The 23,674-nt window shown below is 30.3% G+C and overlaps 1 protein-coding gene across 1 annotated transcript; it reads right to left on the bottom strand.

Moving 5' to 3' along the window:
* Positions 1 to 16,232: 16,232 nt before the first annotated feature.
* On the bottom strand, positions 16,233 to 17,956 carry LOC107958385 (protein BIG GRAIN 1-like A). The gene has a single exon (XM_016894150.2). It carries the CDS (start codon positions 17,551 to 17,553, stop codon positions 16,321 to 16,323), a length of 1,233 nt encoding a protein of 410 aa, XP_016749639.1. The 5' UTR covers positions 17,554 to 17,956; the 3' UTR covers positions 16,233 to 16,320.
* Between the last annotated feature and the right edge of the window lie 5,718 nt (positions 17,957 to 23,674).

The raw sequence follows: 23,674 nt of genomic DNA, 5'->3' as shown, positions 1-23,674 counted from the left end.
GTGATCTAATAATAATTTAAAGTGGGTTGCCTCTAGCGACTCATGTTCAGAATTCGACGCAATGAGTTAAGAGACTTGTTTGTTTGTTTTATATAATCATTAGAATATAAAAATAAATAAAATAAAATAATCCATTAATGTAAATAAAGCATAACGTGTAAAGTTTTAAGTTTTTAAGTATAACTCTATATAAATATATGAGTTTTTCTTTAAATCTATTTTAATTATAATTAATTCGGATTTAATTAATAAATCTATTTTAATTATAATTAATTCGAATCTAATTAATTATTGGATCAATTATTCAACTTAAATAATGATTGGTTTTAATTAAAATTGTTCGTAATTTTTAAAAAAAACACTTCATTAATATTTTTGTGTCTTGGCCTCACTCAAAACTTTTTTTTTATTTTTTATTTTTAGTTCACAATTCACATATAAGCAGGTCTAGTTTATTGTGTTGAATAATTTTATTTTAAGTAATTAAAATTTTATGAAATGAAACGAATCATAAAGTTGAGTATTAAAAATTATGGGTTACAAACTGGTCTCATAGGTATGGAAGTTTGACTATATCGGCATATTAACTCAATTTAATCGACCTTTCATTCCATTGGTGGTCCTCGAGGTCCCATGTTTTTTTTTTTCTTTTAAATTCTCAGTGGAGACATGAGTGATCAGTCTCCATGGTTCCCAACACCATGGCTTTGGTATGGCAGAAACAATTAGTTAGACCTTACAATGTGTATCCATATAATTAAATGGTAGTTACATATGAGTTACGGGTTCAGGTGGGATTCGACAAGAAACCGGCCGTTGATATACGAGATTATTGATGAGGTAGCACGAAATAAGATTACTTAAAGTATCAATTTGTTTTAACAATTTTAAAATTTTATTAATAATTAGATAAGAAAACCTAAGTAACAACGTGGCCAAATTTATAAATTAAAAGATACATCAATCCCATATAAAATAGACAGCATTAATTGTTATATAATAAATGTTAATATTACTGTCACATATTCACATAAAAGATGTAAATATGTAACGCCCCTAACCCTATACCGTCATCGGAACAGGGTTACGAGACATTATCAGTTAGTACAGTCCAATTTCGGTCATTAATTAAAATAAATATTTACACACATCCTAGTTTTAAGATGTCGTCCCTTTAATGGGCCCTCGCGGTCCAATATGAACAGTAAATTCAATTCGGGACTAATTTAGAATCACTACGAATTTTTAGTAAATTTCAAAATTCATACTACATACCGTTGTCAACCATAGTTTACTCATTTCATGAGTACATCTACAACCTAAATGACTCTCATAAAACATCCTAGGTACATGCCATTACCAATAATTAACACACTTTACCTTAATGAATTCGGGATCGAACTGGGATGCTGATTCAACGTTCTATTTTTACTAAACCTACGCACGGAAACAAACCGTACGCTGAGTATGGTATACTCAGTGGTATTTCCATAATCCGAACACTTAATAATATAACAATTAAACTTAAAATCACAATAACAATTATAAGTATTCATTTATTTGTTTTATAGATAAATTTTCAATTACTTACCATATAAATTCTATACAAGTCATATAACAAACACAATAACATATTTGTTCAATTCTTTTCATTTACTTACCGTATAAATTCTATACAATATATTCACAATTCATTTGTTTTCACACTTTATTTCTTAACAATATACCATTTTAATTCATTTTAACATCAATCATCATCCATTTGAACTTCACTCATTTCATGAACCTTTTGGTTCATGTTTTCAATCTCATATCTCAATTTCAATTCTCAATTCAATTTCTCATTTCATTCCAATAGCTCAATCAATCAAATTCACTCGACTTATCTTTTCACTTATTTACCCCTATTAACAAGACTCGGACCTTGGCGGATACACGGATCCAACCAAACACACCAATATGGCACCCAGTGCCTCATCGGATAGTTCGAAGCAATATTTGACACCCAGTGTCTCATCGGCCTAGCCGAAGTAAAGTTGGTACCCAGTACCTCATCGAATCTATCCGAAGAAATATAGTGACACCCAGTGTCTCATCGACTCGAGGTCGAAGAATCCCTGAACACTTCCAATCCTATGGCATGCCAACTATATCCGACTCAGCCCGATACTGTTAATAGGGTATTCAATTCACTTTCAATTTTTTTCAATCAATACACATTTTAATTAATTACATAAATTCATAATTCAATACAATTCAACTCACTTTTCAATAACAAATATCCAAATATCACAAATCTCATATTTAAAATTTTCAAACAATTTATATTTCAATTCAATTCAAATAATCAATATATATTCAATATTCAATATATATATCTATATATATACGCCAATTCAATCAATATAAATTCAATAATTTCATCACATACTATATCAATCCATTTCATTTGCAAAATACAATAATTCTTACTTCAAAACACTTAATATACATATTAAGAAATAAATTCAACAATTAAGTATTAGGTTCGGATTATAGAAATAAAAACTGTAATTTTCGAGCTAACTCCCGTTGACTTTGTCTGGTCCTTTCTTAGCCGAGATTTCTGGTACCACATTGACTACGAAATTAATACAATTCATAATCATTAATACATTACTAATTCATATCTTGAGTTATAGAATTCTAAATTAAGATCCGCTAATTTTTCCTGAAACTAGACTCACAAATCTTCTTACAATAAAATTTTCAGAATTTTTGGTTTAGCCATTAAGTACAGTTTATTCTTTAAATTCACCCCTATTCTGCTGTCTGACAGTTTCGTCCCTTCTTCACTAAAAATTAATTATCTCACAATACAGAACTCGGATAACATTCTCGTTGATTTCTAATGAAAATAGACTCATTAGGGATTCTAAACATATAACTTTAAGCCTCTAATTATTTTTATTCAATTTTTGGTGATTTTCCAAATTCAGAACAGGGGAACCCGAATTCATTCTGACCTTGTCTCACAAAATTCATTATATCTCATAATTTACAATTCAATTGCTTATATCGTTTCTTCTATAAGAAACTAGACTCGATAATATTTAATTTCATATTTTATTCATCCTCCAATTCAATTTCTACAATTTTTGGTGATTTTTCAAACTTAGACTACTGCTGCTGTCCAAAATAGTCTTAGTACAAAATGTTGATTTACTTTAATTTCAATTTAATTCTAACTAAATTCACTTACTTTTCTATCTCAATTCATACTTTATTTCTATTCAAATTTCATCCATACTCTCATTTAAATATTAAATTTCCAGCATACTTTCCTAATTTCAAAATTTCATCAATTTAGTCCCTACAACATAAAACTTATAACTTACTTTACAATTTGATCCTATTATCAATTCTAGCTTGAAATTTACTCAATTAAACCCTTAATTCACTATTTTATTCAACATGAACTATACTTGAAAATCTATAAACTCTCAAAATATCAACTTAATTTCATCAAAGTCTTGTTCCAAAGCTTCTAAAACATCAAAATTTAAGAATAAATGACTTAATTGACTTACCAAATTAAACTTTGAGCCTTGAAACCCAAATTTTCCTTTTCCTTTTTCTTTTTCTTTCTTTCTTTCTCCCTTGTTTCTTCTCTGTTTCGTTTGCTTTCATTCTGTTTCTTATGTTTCTTTACTTATTTATATAATATAATATATAATATAATAATAATTTAATATATATATTTTAACACATAAAAAATTTCAGATTTTTATGTTTATGCCGCCTCACTTAGGACAAATGGCATAATTGCCATTTTGGTCCTCTTCATTTTCTTTTATTCTACAATTCATCTTTCATCCTTTATTCAATTTAGTCATTTTTCCTAATTACTCTTAATTAAACTAAATTTACTTAATTAAACTCTAATTAACCACTCAATTGACTTCGTAAATATTTTTAATAAATATTTACGAATTCATTTTTCAAAAACAGAGACCCGAAAATATACTTTTTCGGTAACGGTAAAATTCGGGTCGTTACAAAATATATATAATTTAAGAAATAAAGAAGATTTAACCGTCATATTTACAGTTTTGCAGTGAGTTCCCACTGACGTTCTAACCGAAGTGCTACACTTTTCGCATATGAATAGGGACTGTGTAATGTTTTTCAATCCACTTTACTATTTGAAGTTTGTTTTTCTCTATATTAATCTTGAAATTAGTAATTTTTATTTTAATATTTAAATTTGAATTTTATTAAAATATAATGATACAATATTTAAAAGGGTTATAAAATAGAAAAAAAAAGTACAATAACGTGGCACAATAATTACAATAATCCTCTCAGTTACTCTAAATTTAGTATAAGTTCATGATCCCAAATTTAATGTAAATTTTGGTTATTTAAAAAAAGTTATAATAAAATGTATATTCAAATAAAAGTAAAATGTAAATGATCTAAAAAATTCAAGTTTGATAATTTATAAAAAAGAAAAGTTTTGAAAATAAAATAAAATGATTAATCTAGTCAAGTAATAACAAGAGCCCAGCTAATCTTCAATCCCTGTCTATTGAACGCAATCGAAAAACCTTGTATTGACAAAAGGAAATAACTATGAAAGCGCAGATTCAATGTCATAATAAAACCGTATGGACGGAGAACGAGCCAATGTAAACAATACGAAAAATAGGTAAAACCGGTGTTTGAAAATCCATATCACACTAAAAAAGTTACATTTAATGATTAACGGAGGCGAACTATATTCAAATAGGATAAAATTTAAATATATAAAAAAAGTTACAAACCAAGACGTGTTTTTCAAAATAAATTAATAATCAACAGGGAAATCATCAATAACGAAAACATTATTTTAACTTAGAATTGACATGTGCAAAGACGCAAACATCTACTTACCAATCGAAAACCAATCAGAGGAGGACAAACTTTATTTTCGCCCTTTTTTCTTTTTCCTTGTTAAAGTTGTTCTTTATCTTTAATTAATGAATTAATGTTGATCACGAAAACTAAGATAGAAATTAAAAAAAAAAACAAAAGAAAGATGAAAAGTTGACTGCAAAATGAAATAGACAGAGGAAGGCGATATATGGGAACCCCAGGGATGACGATCGTACGATGTAGATAGATGACCATTTCAACGTGGCAAGGATCTCTGGCTTAGAAGAAAGAGATCCGACAAGACAACTGGCGCAATAACCCTCGCAAAACGTGGACGTTTCATCATCCTTATCAGGCACGTGAAATTTGCAGGGTTTACGATACTAGCTCCCGTTCCTATTTGTTTTCTGGACCCCACTTGTCGCCACGTGTCGGGCATATGGACTTAAGGAGTCGAATGGAAGACTCAAACAGGTGGACTCGGAGATAGCATGTGCTTTGCATGATTTGGGCTAGTATGACAATATTTTTAAAAAATGTTTTTGAAAAATGTTGTGAAAAAATATTTTTAAAAAATATTTTAAAAAATTTTAGTTTAAAATTTAAGTATTTAATATTATATTTTTGAGAAATAAAATTTCTATTTTAGATATATTATTATTAAATAACAAATATATATTTAAATAATATTTAAATTAATTAATATTATCATATTTTAGTAAGAATATAAAAAAATTATTATAGTTTCTTGTTAATATTTTAATATATAAAATATAAATTTTAAATTTTTTTAAGCAATAAATATTAATTATTTATAAAATTTAATTAGAATATATAAATTATATTTTAAATATTTAAATATAACTATTAAATATTTTTAATTAGCATTTTAAAAAATATTTTTTATTTTTAATTAATGATTTTAATACGTTTGTAATTAAATACCAAGAAAAAGAGAGAGGAAGTACTATGTTATTGGAGGAGTGAAAAAGTAATTAAGCACTAAAATTACTTTGGGGAGAGGAAAAGTAAAAAAATTTAACTTCTCCTTTTCAGAAGTGTTTTTCAAAAGCACTTCTGAAAATCTTAAAATTTCAGCCAAAAGCAGCTTATTCTGCACAGTTTTTCTTCTAGGAGTACTTTTGGAGCCAGAAATATTTTTGAAAAGTAATGTAGAACTGACCCTTGATCGGGCTGTACTCGCAAGTGTTTGGGTTCCATTATTGATTTAGTTTTAGGTAAATTATCCTAACGTACTAAATTATTAATATATATTTTTTATTGATGTATTCGGTATATTATATAGCAACAACTTTAATAACTCAAAGATTTAAATGAAAATTTAAAATAATTTAGTGATTATTTTATAATATTTTAAAATTAAGTGATCAAAATATAAATTTACTAATAATTTAATAATATCAAGTATAATTTACCTTTAATTTTAAAAATTTGGATTTTTAACTTTTATATATATATATATATGATGTTATTCGATATTTGTATAAACTGAATTAGTTTAAAATATATTTTTTTATAAAAAACCAGGATTAATTATTTTATGATATTTTTAAGTAACTAAAATAAATATTATTTTCGCCCTTAAAAAATAATAATATTTTCTACGGAAATAGATTTGGATCCTCAAGAATATATTCATCATACATCTTATAAGAAATCTGAGAAATTCTTTTTGGATTAAATTGAATGAATCTTTTTGAAGGATTTGTCTAACTGAATGTGAATAAGTGATACCAAACATTATAAGTAAATAATATGGTGAGAATATTTTGGTATTTTGAATTTTTATGTAACATTTAAAAAATAACTGAGCTATGCCAAATTAAGGCATAGTTATTTGTAAAAAAGTCATGGACATTTACTATTTGGGTGTTAGACTTGTCCTAATATAATATTGAGTTGTCTATATCGCTCAAGTCAAAAGAGGGAAAAGTTGACATGTTCTTCACATTTGATTCACTTTTTCTTATATTTTATTTTTGTAAAACAGAAACAAAGCAATAATAGACTTAATAGTATGATTTCGATACACGAATGATACAACAAAAATGACTTTTTTTAAGTAGCAGTGGACACGAGACAAATTGACTTTTTCAAATGTTATCAAATAGTTTTTATCATAATGTTTGGACTTTGCCTTGCTTTTATATAGAGCTGTTCACGGTAGGATTTTGTCAACTAAAAAAATTAGACTTTTTTTTTAGATTTTGGATTTGATTTGGTTTAAAAATTGGGTTTAAAAAGTTATTAAAATTCGGTTTGATCTATCCGTATTAAAAATTTTATATTATTTTTATATAAAATTAAAATTAACAAAATATAATATATTAAATATACTAAAAATATTAAAATTAATGTTTTCCAACAAATAGAAAAAAATAAAAATTTTATACTTAAATAACACTAAAATAGCTACAATTTAATAAGTAAATACTTTTAAAATAGTAACAAAATTAATAATAAAATAAGAGTTATATAATATCTAAACAATGAAAACAAAATAATATCAATATAATAGTAAAATAATAGTTAAACATTGAAAAACAATGGCAATACAATAAAAAACAACAACATTTTTTTTTTTGCAAATTAGAGTCGGGTTGGGCCGAGCTAGGCCTAGAAAAAAAAGGTTACTTGAGGCTTTTTAAATGGGTTTTATTTTTTTATCTAAACTTATTTTTTGAGTTTATATTTTAATTCAAATCCTCCTATTTTTTGGACAAGCCTTCAAATCAAGTCAATTGGCCCAACCCAAAATCAGGTCTAGTTATGATAATTTTAATTCGTCATTTGGAGGTTTAAATATTTAGGACTTCACTTTGCTATAAGGTTATAAATAATTTAATCTATCTGTATATCATTTAAAAGTGAGTGAAAAAAATAATTATATGTGGCTTAATTAATTTCGTTAATGCATGATACGAGTCAAATTACAATTTGTTGAATTTTAATGTCATTTTTACTATTATTTGAGGTAAACTACATCAATATTGGTCACTAAATTACAGGTAAGTTTCTATTTTTGTTACTTGACTAAAAAAAGTTATAATTTAGACACTAAACTATTAAAAAATTTTCATTTATGTTACTGGATTATTAAAATCGGTGCTATATGGCTTTCTTAGTTTACACTACCTGCACTAGTTGAAAGTTATTAAAACTTTGGACGTTTCGAATTTACAAACCAAAATTCAAACAATTTTTTCTCTAATCTCCAGCACTAACTGTCAGATCAAATTGGATCTAAAGTATGTTTTTTTACTTGTCGATGGATATTAATCCACTTCACTGATCGTCGAAACGTCTCTTAGAGCTTGCTGACAAAACTTTTATTTAGAAAAAGACTTAATAGTCGAGTGATTTGAATAAAAACTCTTAAATATTCTAGTGATTAAATTGTAACTTTATTTTAATTAAGTGACCAAAACAAAAATTTACTCATAATTTATTGTCTAATAGTATAAATTACCCTTATTATTTCTTCACCCAACTCTTCAAAAAGAAATTAAAAAACTTATAACGTGCAAAAATGTTTTAGCTATTTCAAAAGATATATTTAAAAGTATCCAAAATTCCAAAAGAATGGAATATTAGGGAAAGAGGAAGAATGATTGGAAATGCAGAAAACCTAAAAAGTAGGTAAATTGTCACACAAAACTTTCAAAATTCAATGATTCTAATCTCTTGTTTATTTATGGTGTTGGGGTAACTTTATAAATACATATTATTGTAGAATATATTCTGATGTTGTGTTGTAAGACTCTACAAATAAAGCCCATATTCCCATTCCAGCAATTTGTGGCAAAAGCTTTGCCACTTCATTTCCCTCTCCACGTCTTATCTTGTAATTTATTTACATAAATAGTCTTTCACGTTGAAAAATGTGGCACCCCCTCTTCCATTAATCACCCCCACTAATCATTGCCATGCTATCCAATCATTACCATCAACTTTTGTTCTTTTGCATCAACTCTACTATTCCCATCTTTAATTTCTCATTCATACCCATAAATTAATTAAAACGTATCCAATTTCTCTTGTTAATATCATATACTAATATTTTGAATATAACATATAAACTTTATTTGTTTTTATATAAATATTTTAAAATATATTTTCTACATATTTTTTTTACGGACAAAAAAATCGACAAACTAATAACAAGATTATTTGTTTTAAAGTTAATTGGTTCACACGCTATTGTACATCATCTCTCGTTGTTATTGTTGTTTTCACTCTCCCACTTTCACGGTTCATTAGTTCATACACATTAGGTTATTTTATAAAAAAAAAAATTTGTAAAAGGAACATTTAAATGAATAATAATTATTACAAATGAAAAAAAAATTGTAGAAGGATATAATTTATTTTTATAAAAATGGTTTTTAAATATATATACTGTGAAGTAGTTAACTTTTTAAAGAAATTGTATAACAAATAAACAGGCACAAATATCGTTGATTTAGTCTTAACTCGATTGACATGGACATTATTGTCAATACAAGAGGGTGTGGCTTTGAGTACATTGAGGCGCATCATTCTCCTATTTATGGGTTGGGAATGAGTTATGAGTAATTCTAGGCATTGTATAAAAAAAAGTAAACATGATCAAAACTTATAACGAAATCTAATATAATATAATAAATATTTTATTTGTTTAATCAATGAACTCTTCAATTATCTCAATATTTGAATCTGGAATTTAATTAATTAAAATAACTATTTTTTATTGAATGGAATAATTTGAATCTTTAAAATTTACGAAGAATTATCATATTTTTCTTCTTGACTTATTTAAAAAAAAAGAAAGAAAGAAAGAAATGAAACGGAAAACACAATACTTTGGGCAAAAATAAAAGTAGGATTGTGAAATGATTAAATATAATAGAGATATACAACTAATGAAAACTGATTGATTAATTGATTTTATCTAACTCAACAATAACGTCTAAGTACACCAGACATCATATCATTCTTACATTTGATTCATAGTACTATAATACATACTTACATATATTAAACCCTTCTCTGCCTGGCCTACTTTAGTTGCCCAATTGTTTTTATGTAAATATTAGGGTTTAGTAAGTTTCATTATTATTTTCCCTTTTACGACAACCGCTATAACCCTGTTGTTGATTGCTAAAAATTAAGAAGAAAATGAGTCCAAAATCATACGTTATTTATAAGGTCAAGGTGTCGAAAGATTTTAGCTATCATTTGAGAAATTTAAAATTATTTTTCGTGACTCTCTTTTAAATTTATTCTAATTAATTTTTAGTAATTCAAACGAAACTAATGTAAAACTTAAAAAAAAAAAAAAACCCAACCTAAATTGCTCACACGCACGTATGGAAAGTACTAGTTTTGGCGAGTAGTGTAGACTGTAGTGTATGCCCTTTAAAATGGAGGAGGGTATTGTTCAATTATAAGAACATATGGGCTTTAAAGCTGGTTGGGCTCATTCAAGTTTGGGCTTGGACACTTACTAAAAATTATCAAGATGTTACACAAGTAAACAAAAACTCGAGGAAATAGAGACACTAAAAACTTCCATCATAAATATGGTTATTTATTTATTTATTTACAAATACAAGGTTATTCCTCGCAAATACATAATCATACCATACATGCATACACTGAGTTTAAAGGAACTATTCAAATAAAGATTTATTATTTACTTTTTTTTTTTAAGTTTAAATTTGGGTGACCGATTATTAGAGTTGTTATCGTAAATATGTTAATCCTATAAATTTTTTGTTTGTATATTTTTAAAATTAAGCATCGGAGTATACTATAAAGATGGATCCAACCAAGGAATTTTACTATCCCACGACATATTTCTGTTGTTGCAGATCCCTCACGCAAATTTCGCCCGACAAGTTGTAGAATCCTTTCAGCATTATCTTCAAAGGCCATCAACACAATGACAGGCAAATAGGCAATGGTGAGCTGTGGGGGCATCAATATGCTTTTAGTCTTTAGCCCTCCCAATAACGACGGCACGCACACTTGCTTTTCTTTTCTTTTTTTGAAATTATTGTCGTGTTTTCCACTAGAAGGATTCACACGTCAACGTGTATATATCTAAATTTGTGAAAGGGAGAAATATGCGAGGGTTGTCAATCAGGCGGAGGTGGTGGTCACCATAGTTGCCGTTTGCTCGCTTTTTCCCAAGCAAATATATCAATAATGCAAGTCACTGTCATCCCCAAGTACCCTTCACCATCGTCGCAATAATTCCATACGTCCAACATCACATTAGCGGACCCTTTGCTGAAAACTCGACTTCAATGGCATGCATGCACCGGGTCCTTAGCTCATCATTATTTTTTTTTGCGTCGAAGACTTTGCGTTGAAGATCACTAACCACCCAGAGATCAGCCCTTTTTGAATTTTGACTCGGAAGTCGGAACTCCCATTCTGAAGATCAGTGATTGTTTCTTTCCAAATGTACAAGAGAAAGGTCTCTGTGCTCTGCTGTGGCTAGTAGTAGTAGCCCTAGACTGCTAATTATCACGTGCGCCTAAAAGCTTCAGTGAGAAAGATATTTAAGTTGTAAAGACAAAGCAAAACATAAGCAGTTGAAACCAAATAAACAAAGGAACAAAACAGTTTCGATGTAATGTACCTTCTTGGGATCACCGAAAATTGTCCTTCGTTTTTTACACACACGCTGTCTCTCATCAGTTCCCTCGAACAAAGATGAAACCTTCTTTAACTAAAGCTGCCAGCTTTGTCTCCCAGCTCCTTCTTCATTTTATTACTTTTTCCTCTTTTTTCACCTCTGAAAATACCAATATCAAAAGTAAACTCCTATTCACGGATCTTAGCCTTGTGCAAAGATTAAAATATTGAAAATTATCATGTCACATAATTATGTCTTTAGAAAAATTACTTGTTAGAAATTTGTTTAACAATTCGATTAGTGAAATATTAATATTCGTTGATTACGTATCATGATTGTGAAATACGTTGAGTAGAAGTGTGGGGTATATACACGTGGCGAGTAATGAGTGGTGATGTGGTGGAGGGGTCACAGTCACACGTGTGCATGCAGACGACAGGTTCTGGACATGTTACCCACCACTTCACGTGCGCCTAAAAGCTCCCCTTTTCTTCTTCCTCCTCTTCTTCAATTTTCACACACAGTCGCACACTTGTAAACAGTGGCATTTGCCAATTTACTTTAGTGGCATGCATTGACATTGCATGCTTTGGTTGGTGCCAGTGCATGTGTTGGACCCACTTTTATTCTTCTTCTTTTTTTCATCTTTTCTTTTCTGTTATTACTTTTATTTTTAATTCTATGTTTGAAAATAAGAATGAAAATAAGAATACCATAAAAAAAACAAACAAACAAAATGGAACAGTGCAAGAGAAAAAAATCAAAGCCATTTTTTAACAAATTGCAAATCAAATGAATACCTAATAATTTATTTAATATTAAGATTTAGGGTTTGCGCATTGTGTAGTCATTCATCAAATAATGATACCTTTATATTTTAGATATTTCATTATTAGGACATTAACTTCAAAGTTGATGCATAAGATGTATTTCCTTTGAATTTTTTATTATTATATAATGTCTAAAATTATCCATTATCCTTCCTCAATTTATAGATAAGAGGATTAATAATATATTTTTAATTATTACTTATATCGATTAATATATCTAGCAAATCGTATTTTATGATTAATTTGATTCTACGTATAATATCCCCTCATCACGAGTGTTATTCGAAGAGGTAAATAGTTGGGCATGAAATTTACTCCATTTCCTTAAGCAGAGATCGAACCCTCAACCGCATTGTTAAAGAATGAGAGAACAACCACCACATTATATCTTATGATTAATTTGATTTCAATTGAACTGTACACATATCTAACCGATAACAATTCGAAGATAACCCCTAATAAAAAATAACTGTGGGGAAAGAATTTTTTTCACCTTTTCGTGTACTACTCTGATGTAATAATATGTTATTCAATAAAAAGGAGTAATAAAAAGAAGTTATGAATTTGTAGCTATGCTGCTCATAAGATGACGTGTAGCCTTAAAAGAATTGAAGTAAAAGCTTTCTAATTAAATATGCAAAGTGGTACATTCAAATTCTCTAGTTTAAAAAGATGTATAATACCTACAACAATTAATGTAAAAAAAAAAACTACTGTACTTTACGTCTTTACCCTGTTAATTAGACTTTTAAAACTTTTTAAGGACAATGTTAAAAGTTATGTCCTAAACGTGTCTATAAGTTAAATTCTATTAACATATCTAATCATTGGTTTGCCAATAAAACAAAACAAAACAAAAGAATACTTTCTCAAATCTTGATTCTTAAAAGAAAGCCTCTTTCACGACCATTTTCACCACAAAAACAAAAACAAAATTATGAGTAATTAGTACCAATAATACTTGTACTGCTCATGTTAAAAACTTTCAGAAATCATTATAATATATATGTAAAGACTCAATTTTGAGACAAGTTCTTGCACCTTCAAAAGGTGAATTGACACAATGTAACAAAATTGACAAAACTTTCAAAGCTTTTTGGCAATTATTTCTACAGTTGCCAAATAATTGAGAAGAGTGAGGAAGATTATTATTTATACCTAACCACACAAATATAACAAAGTTTGAGGCTCAAAGTCCACTCATGTATGTTCTTGGAGACAAATGGTTTGATCTCTACAACTCAGTGACTACATTTTATTGACCTGGAATGCATCCTTTTGCATGGACAGATTATAAAGATTGTCGAGCCAAAATGAAAGGCATTTGTGGTGAGGTGAGCTCACCCCCTAATCCCTGACTGGTCACGTCTGATCTGTGCTATATATGCCCCTTAATTAATCTGGTTGGGCGTTTTGCCTTGGTTTAATCAGATAAGGTTTGCACGGTTGTTAAGTGACATATACATTTATATATCGTCAAGAGCTTGTCTAGATGCGCACTATGCTGATGACACTTACCATTCCATTTATTTATTAATAGTTGATGTCCCTTCATTGTCCTGGGAACTTAAATGGGGTCCTTAGTAATAAATAATCATGGATCTGTCGATTTCCATTTTTCATATATATAAAATAGATTAAATTATGTTATACCTTTAAGAGCGTACTAGACTAAATTGAGTAAAGCTCGGACTTTAAATATTGAAATTTGAGCTCAAATCTTATTTAAATAAAAAAATAATTAAATTTTTGTACAAAACTCAATTTTTAAATTTAATATTTTTCTTCAAAACTTTCGAGCATACCTTCGACATTAGACCACTAATTTAAACTATTTGAATAAGTCTAATTCGAATGGATAGCTCTATTTTGTAAACTCTTAGCAACTAGGAATCTTTTAGGGGATAAACATCTTATGATTGAAACTTGAAAGTTAGGTTTAATCGAAACCATTCAGTCAATATTTTCAAAATTTACACGATCGACATATCGTTTTTATTCTAAAACTGATTGCATCAATTCTATCTTCTATGCTTACTTAAGCATTGTTCTGTTTCAAGGCTTCCAAATACATAAATGATAAAATTGATGGAACTATTCGGAGTTTGATAATAATAATTATGTGCACGTCATATAGATTTCAATTATAAACACATTTGTATATAAATATAAATTTTAAAACTATTTTTAATTTTAATATCTCTAAAAAAATACTTAATTTAATATTTTTTATTTTTAATATGATTATAAATTTAAAAATAAATTAAAATAATAAAATTTATATACACCGATAAAAGTGTGATATTAACGGAGAATGAGTAAAATTTTATGCATATGTCACACGGCTCAATATGTACACCACAATTGTGTATTGGTGCTCATGAGTCATGACCCATGTTCCTCCAATGTAATAGAACATTGATATTGGCTTAAAAATCCGAATGTTAGTTTACTATTTTATAAGAAATTCATTTTCAAATAAGAAATATTTTGAGTACAATAAAGAAGATAATGCGGATGGAAAAATAATGGTAGCCGTCAAGTCAGAAAATCTCATGATTAGACACCAGCCGCATGAAAAGAAATATTCCCAAATCCAAATCCAAATTCAAATCCAAATCCAAATCCAAATCCAAAACCATATATTTATATTTTATGTATTTGTTTTATAACTTTTACGTATCCCAATACTATTATTTCAAACTTTTTGCTGCATTTGTTTGAGTTTCAATCAGATTTTAATTCAATTGTAAATAAAAATTTATTTATGAGTATTTGATATTTATATTTTTTATTAATAATTTTAAAAAATATATATTAATATTTGACTTATACGTTTTTTCGTGATAAATTATTTATCATTTTAGAAAGTAACTGACAAAAAATGTATTCAACATCCTGATACCAAAAAAAAAAAAAAAGAGGAAGTCACTAACAGTAAAAAAATTCACCCTATTTGTTGATGTAACCTCTTAATTTGATGAAACGACTTGAAAGGGGAGTAAACAGCTTCTGACTAATGGAGGTAAAACTTTTTTTTACTGTTTTAGATTCCTTTGGTTAATTCGTTACAACCATTTAATGGATGGTTTTTGTTAATACAAACAGATAAATATAGACCTTTGAAAATATATATATCTAAATGGAAATGACCAAAACTGCTAAGTTTTAGCTAGCTTTTATTTTATGCTAAATGATACTACGTTGGAGATATGAAATTGGAACTTCCTTGTTATAAAAAAAGGAATGCATCACATGTGCACGATAGAATTAGGAAAAGTTAAGAGATGGAAGAATAAATAGATATGGTTTGAAAAAGGAGTGGAGAAATAGTGGGGATTTTACATATAAAATATAAATAAAACTTTGAACTGAAGCCAACAAATTTTGACATCTAAGCCAAGGGATCAAAGATTAGATCCATTTTGTCCACTACTTTTGAGACCATGCATGGAATGCATGTATATCTACCCCTCCCTACACCAAAAACCATATATACTAAAATGCCATTAAAGTCTAATCGCCCTTTCTTTATCGCTATTTATCATATTTACAAGATTTAATCGGGAATAAGCAAAAATAGATGGTATGGTTGGAGAGTAGTGTCAATTTGAAGCAATGAAAAAAAAAGGACCCACAAATTTGACAGCAAAAAAGGGGAAACAAAAAGCTTTATTTGGATGATGATAGTGTAGAAAATCTGCCTTTTACTTTTCACCTCTCTCTCTTTTACTTGTCATTGTGTCGCGTGTGAAGCACCGATTTTTAGATTCTTCAATCACTTTTTATTTAATTTTCTTTGTTTTTAGACAATGATCATCATTGGTTCATGTTCAAATCATTTAACCATAGATCAAAAATTTGAACCTAAAAGACAAATTAATATTATTTCTTTTTTATGTAAACCCCCCAAACAGTTGAACTGGTTAATTAGTGCTAATCATACTATTACACAATCAAACCATTAGCAATGGCTCGATTAGTATCCAGATGGGTTGTTTCGTACACAGGCAGTTCTTCTCGATACCTTTCGATTCCAATTGCTGACAGATTATTTAATTCAAAGAGATCGGAGCTTGCATAGCTAGCGGTGTCGTCGTCTTCGTCGTCGCTTGACGCTGCATTCACAGTGCACATATCTCTCATATCGTACTCTTCCTTCTTCTTATGGTAGCTCTTTAAGAGATCCTTTGCAGCTTCCACTACTCGACGGTTTTCTTCCATGATGCAGAACTCCAGCTCTTTGCTTGTTGGTCTTGATCTTATGGACGTTGGAATTGGACGATCGTTTTCTTGGCGGATGGTCTCATCGTCGAGAATAACATTAACCGGACAAAACCTGACAGACCTTTTCGTACCGTTCCCTCTTGAAGATGGAGTCTTGTTGCTCAAACATGACCTTGAAAACGATGAAGCCGATGAACATGTCGTTGGTGTTGCCTGGTCGGACTTTGACTTGGTTCCCTCGTACCTAGACGCTGGAATCTTTGTCTTCTTTGTATGGCCTGCGGTGAAAAGAGAGTTCAGGAAGCTTGCAAGCCGACCCCCAGGAGATATCGGCTGCTTAACCTTTTTGAGGTCACTGTAAATCTTCAACGCCTTGGATTTTGTTCTCACGAAGCCACCTTCATGCTTTGGCTTTTGTTGTTTAGCACCATGGAAACCGTCTTCGACTTCGGGCGGCGGAGCTGAGACGGTTGTCCGAATAGGTTTAGGCCTATGAGTGGTGTAACGGCTTGATGATGAAGACGACGACCTTGATTTTGCACCGTAAAAGGAATCCGACTCCGAGGATGAGAACCCACCACTAGAATCAGAAGAGGTGGAGCTGGAGTTCAACAGCATGGGATCAAAGTCGTTTCGAGAGTTTCTTTGAGAACCCGCCATGGGATTTCGCCTATTAAAGACAACCTTATCATCAACGGCCTTCTTCTCCATCCATTTTTCGATCATGCAGGCACGTTGAAGGCTCGCCATTTCTTCTTCCTTGGACGAACGGTTACTGGTGTGCTTCTTTGCCATGGTAGCCTCTTTGCAGAAAATCAGCTTTTCCTCTCCTTTACTGCCGCCTGGTTCATCAATCGAACGGTAGATAGAATCAAGGAGAGTGGAAGAGAAAGATGGGTTTTCTCTCCGGGTTCGGTACCGATAATCTTCTGGGAATTTAACGCACATATCCATATGGCTTTATAGAGTGAAAAACTTAATAAAATAAAGGAAAAAAGAAAAGAAAAGAAAAGAGGGAAGAAACAAGAGAATCGATCAGTGGGATATGAATGATATTGTCTGCTTCAAAGGATGTCAAAAGCTGGATACAAAGTGAAAGAGAAAGAGAGTATTAATGGCAACAACGTCCATGATTAATCATGTGAAAGAAACAAGGCGAAGACATTTTGAAGACAAAGACTGGCTCTCGCTATCTCCCTTTCTCTTCTTTTTTTGGCTCAAAGCAGACATTTTCATTGATGGGTTGTTGATGGCTGCCACTGTGAGACAGAGTAAAGAGAGAGTAATGAAAGCCAAAAGCCACGCCTCAAGTGAACAGAGTAACAGAGAGGATGATTTGATAGAGAGAGGGAGAGAGAGAGAAGAGAATTTACAAGTATTTATAAACCCCTTACACACACTCTCTCTTGGGCAAGTGGGTCCTACTTGTAACCAATGCCTGCCAGGATGGAATGATGATGTGGCAATATTAATTACCCTCACCTTATTTGTTTAAAATACTTTGCAAAAACTTGTCCATCTGTGTAGAAAATCAGCAATATGATTATACATGCAGTTAATATGATGAACAGTAATTAATGAACATCAAAGCACAATTAATTAGTTTATTATACCATAATTTACAAACATGGTCACTGTTTTAATGACCCTTAAGCAGTGAACATGCATTACAATTATGGGGTTTCACAATCATAATAGACAAAAACACACAGTCCATTCATATAAAACACTGTTTTGTTTTGTTTTTTCTTTTCTGTTTTTAGTAATTTTTTTATCTTAAATTTATAAAATCGTCACCATTTGTCCTATACTTTGTGGGCACTCTTGGCCCTCTTTATGCATAAATTTCCTGCCATGATATATTCCCAACATATGCCCCAACCATTTAACCAATTCCTATTACATGGTAGAAATGCTTTTCAATTATTGCTCTTTCAAACCATAATTTCCTGCTACACTTACTCCCAATTATTGCCTCTCAAATTAACCCATAATTTTATGGTATTAAATAAAATTTCACAAAATCCATTATAATCTCTTTAAACGTACTTGATGCATGTATTATCTTATTCATTTTGATGCAGATATGCATCAATATTATATGTATGTACGTATGCGTGCATGTATGTGATATAGATATGCAAACAGATTTATGGCTAAATAATATCTCATAATTGATGGGAAATATACCTTATCGCACCATCTGTTGGGATGATTCATGCACAAGATTTGTTTTTTCGGACTGCCCATCCCGAAATAATGTAACAGCATATCCCATAATCAGATATGGGAAATTTGGCATATAGTTAGCAATGCAAATGACAGAAGGCATTTTTGTTAGATGTCTTGGAACAAATTCTGTTAGAAAAAGAAAATTAATGATGAAGATAATATGGTTTTTGGTGATCAAAATCAATAAATTAAATTAAGAGAGGAGCATGTTGGGTGTGGGGATGATGCTTATTTGTACAATGATTACACTCGTGGCTCCTAACCTTTATGTAAAGCCTAGGATGCCAAGCTTAAACATGGTGCAAAGCTAATGTGAATCGATGAAGAATTTTCATATCTTTTTATCAATCTAACATTATTTTAACACCTTCAATTCATTATTTTATTTTAAAATCACGATTTTTTGTTTTAATATAAAAATTTGTGACTAGTGAAATCTAAAAACGATGATAAAAGAAAGTGAATAGCGTCTAATGATAAAATATTTATATTGAAATAAAATTTTTTATTAATTCACATTAAATATTAAGTTTGATCCTTAAAAAATAAGGGAAGGTAAGATTAAATTATATAATTAAAAAAAAAGGTAAAGGTTCCAAAGAAAGCAAACGTGCGTGAGCATATATAGCTTCTCATGATCGCTTTTTTCCCTTTGTGTGGATCTTCCCTTCAAACTCACGAAATTTCATCTTCATTTTTATAATATTGGATCGCATCTATGCAGTCATCATAGTTTTCCATCCATTAATTGGGTAGGTAAGACTTATGCATTTGTTAACCACAAATCTTGTAGTTTACCATTACTTAAAACAAAACATCAACTAGAGATCCTGTACCTTTGGCTTAGCCCTCAACTACTTCCATTGGGGAGGATGCATGTAAATCCCTATATCATATATGGGATTCATCCTTCCATTTCAAATTTTGAGATTTTCAAACTAAATCCCTAAACTTTAATCGCTTAATATGGTGACAATGATCCTATGAAAAAACTTAATAATTTTTTTTTTGCCTTTGCCACAAAGTAATATTGGATTGATATATGCAGTGACATAGGGTTATATGACGCAATCAATAATAATGCTCTCTTTTATATGTTACTAAGTAACGAATTAAAGAGTTATAATGACACTTTATATGGGATAAGAGAAGGGACAAACTAGCTTCTTAGAGGTACTAGGGTTTTGTGCAAATAGGAAAAAAAAAAAAGTGGTGGAGAGATTCCTTAGAGATGAAGAGGGATGTGATGATTTTATTTGAGACATATGATTAGAATTTAGAAACCAGAGATTCGATTTAGATCAATGAATACCAGTGTTTTTGGGGACCCCCCAAACTTCAGCTCTATTTTCATTTCACATATATTGCCTAGAATTGAAAAAGTGTTTTTTTTTTTTTTTAAATTTTCCCACTACCATCATCCCACCAAAGAATTCAACTACATTTATATACATATTCCCCGGTGGATGTTGACTCCAACCTCCACTTTCTTCTTCGATTTGACATATCGACGCGTAATATTTTTTGATATGAAAGACATTAGTGAAGAATTTATCAAGTTGATTAATATAATTAATCACGCATAAGAGTTGATATTTTGTCAATATATAATACAAATTTCAACATTTACAAATAGATATTTTTTTGAAAAAAAACAATAATTCAACGCAAAGTTCATAGTTTATATGGCCATTGGAAGAGATTCAAATCATGAAATTTGCAGGTTTTAATTTCCAAAAAAAAAGTTCTAAAGGCATATGTACAAGTCGCTATGATAGGGATATTCGTAGAAATAGGATCAACTATATGATGATGAATAATTAGACGACTTGTAGTAAAATAGTCGTAATGCAAATTAAATTCACAAAACTCATCACTAGATTTTGACCAAAACTATATTGGTGCATGGCCATACGTGTATTGTGTGTGCCTAATATTTATATTCATCTTACTAATTTTTGGGATTTTTTTTAGAAGAAAAAAAAGAGGCTAATATGATGAATATTGAGTAAACTACAATCAACTTAGTTCACCTCAGATCAATTTTCATTTACTATTTACACTCATTAAACCTAATTAACTTTGCAGATTATTTCAAACTTAATAATTTTAATTATTATAAAGTTGCACGTAATCATATTCATCCCATGTTACTCCCAAATTGATTTCTGATGAGGGAAAATAAACAGAAGAATTAAAACTCCTTTATATCAATTAAACTAACACGTGAGACTAAAAATTAGCATGTCAACCAGAATTTAGACAATTATTTAGCTTTGATGAATATAAACTGGCTCATAAGTAACATGCTAACACTAATTGTTGCTATAACTGATAGTACAAAGGTTTAGGGTTATAGACTGTTTAAATCAATCATGATGAATAGTGGGATAAGGGGTTTGCAAATATCAGGAATCATTCCATTGACAATAATAATAAATAACAAATCTTCAAATTTTGGGTGCACTAACTCTTTGAAAAATTTTTGTAAACCCAAAAACGGTATTTAAATTTTACTTAAATGTTTATTTTGGTACATGAGTTTTTTTTTATCTAGTCAAGTATTTAGTTTACTTACTATATTATTGTACTTTAATATTTTGTTTTAATTAAGTACATATGTTTTTCTTATCAAAACAGGTGTGTCAAACATTCCATGACCTGCATAAGCCTATTTGATTTAGAAGTACCAAATTAAATATTGAAATTAAACTCACATAATAAATTTAGAAAAAAAAAACTTAGAAATAAAGTCTAGTATATTAACCCTAAAGATAATTTATCAATGAGCTGGTTCAACACTGAGTCTGAACGTGTTTCAATTAGTAGAAAAGCAAGACCTTACATGTTTTAGGTGATGTCTGAATGGAGGTGTAATTTAATTAAAGAAAGCATGGAATTATATCTCAAAACAAAATGGAAAGATGATAAGCTAGCCAAGATAAGAATCTGAATCCACATGAAAGGAAAAAAAGAGAAACATTGGTAGCAGATAAAGCGTAAAGGAAAGATTATTCCTCCAGGAGAAAAAAGAAGAAAGTAAAAAAAGAGAAGTGGGGTTGAGCCCTTGGTTTCGTGCTTGGTCTTTAAATGGCTGAACAAAACAATGTAAGGCCAACAAACCATCCCAAGCCGATGGAAATTTATGGCAAAGGAAAAGAAAGGAAAAGCATCACAACATAGAAAGTGAAGATGTGTTGAAGATCCCGAGGAACAATGCCCCGGTCCCTGCTTTCCCCTTTGTTTTTTTAACATCAAAAGAAAATCATCAAAGATCATCTGATGCAATGCTAGCTTTTCAAAAATAACAATGGGCACATGCGTGGATCCACCGCTGCCTGGTACGGTAATCAATTATGAACATCAATGAGTGAAAGCTTTGGTGAGTGTGAGCACAGTGGGTGATAAGTTCCTAGTGCTGGTTTGCTTTGTTTAGTCAGCCAAGCTCCCCATACAAATCCCAATAATCTAAACCAAACCATTTTAGCAGCTAGACTTGTAAAATCCAATCAAAAGCTTCAAAAGCCAAAGATACTGATTAAACAATATACACGGTTAATATATCCATTCTATCGCATAATCCAATTTAAGATGAGTTGGACGGCATAGAAGGCTTAATTCAAAATATTAAAAATATATAGTTGACTAAATGGGAGGAAATTAAACACTACATAAGCATTGCATTAAAAAGATTGCGGGTTATTTCACAAAGTAAACTTTAAACTTTCTATAGCTAGACAGCATTCAGAAGTTTGTAGTCCAGTTAAAATGAGCCAATTGAGGGTGTTGGTAAGCACCTAGTTGAGCCCCTGGACCAACTTTAGCCCCCCATTGCAGGGCCTAGATGATGTGGGTTTGTCATTGCAGCAGGCTGTGGAGCACTATGGCACAAGCCTTAGAATTGCATTTAAGAAGATTGTGAGGCAGCAGCATTAACGGAAGTATGGGCAGTGTGAGATGGCATATAACCATGAGGTGTTCGTAGCATATTGTAGTATGGAGCAGATTGCAAGCCTGGTAGCTTCCTCCGGTTCTGAATCCAGAGATTAGATGTATCAGCCTGTCAAATGACAATGAAACTAGCAAACAGACTATGACTGACAATCAAACTCCACAATTAAACACTAGCAGAACATTTAATCAAACAACAAAGCACATCAGAATCACAGACACTCACGGTGTGTGAGACAATTGAAGAATCACCACATAATTGGCAATAATGAATTTCACTCCAAAGGGCTCAATTTGGATTACAAATAAAAGTCAATGCTAAAAGAGATTAGATGTCAACAACATCTATTTACCTGTTGGTTTTGAACATAGATACTGTCATCTTTATATTCGATCCGAGATGAATCTTCAAGACCTGTTGTATTTCCAACTACATCAAGAGCATTGATTGGAACCATCCATTAAGTAGCAGAAAAAAAGGTTAAAAGCGCCTCGTAATAGTCATTGATTAGCTGAAGGCTTCATGTAGAAGTAGATGAGTACCAATGCAATCAAATAACTTTTTCCATATGTGAGGGGGAAAAAAAGAGCTAAATGAGTAGTTTTCTATAAAAAAAGACTACCATACGGTGGCACAAAATGATCAATTTCTCTAGCATCAATACTGCATTACCGGGCAGAGCATTTTTAGTAGAGCCTCCACTTCAAGAACCACGTTGAGGATATCATGAAATTTAATCCCTTGACCATCATTCTTAGAAAGCTTTGTTGGATCCATGGAACCTAGGCACCCAATGTTCAATCATAATGGATACAGCATTATCTCAAGCACAATGGATTATTTTCAGTTTATTAATATGATTTTTTTGCCCATATGGTGCGTATGTCATAG

Source organism: Gossypium hirsutum, chromosome A05 (assembly GCF_007990345.1).
Source record: "Gossypium hirsutum isolate 1008001.06 chromosome A05, Gossypium_hirsutum_v2.1, whole genome shotgun sequence".
NCBI classification, from domain to species: domain Eukaryota; kingdom Viridiplantae; phylum Streptophyta; class Magnoliopsida; order Malvales; family Malvaceae; genus Gossypium; species Gossypium hirsutum.
This window is presented reverse-complemented; position numbering and strand designations above follow the sequence as displayed.

Coding starts and splice junctions, on each gene's coding strand:
- LOC107958385 (XM_016894150.2), bottom strand. CDS start 17,553: ATGGATATGTGCGTTAAATTCCCAGAAGATTATCGGTACCGAACCCGG.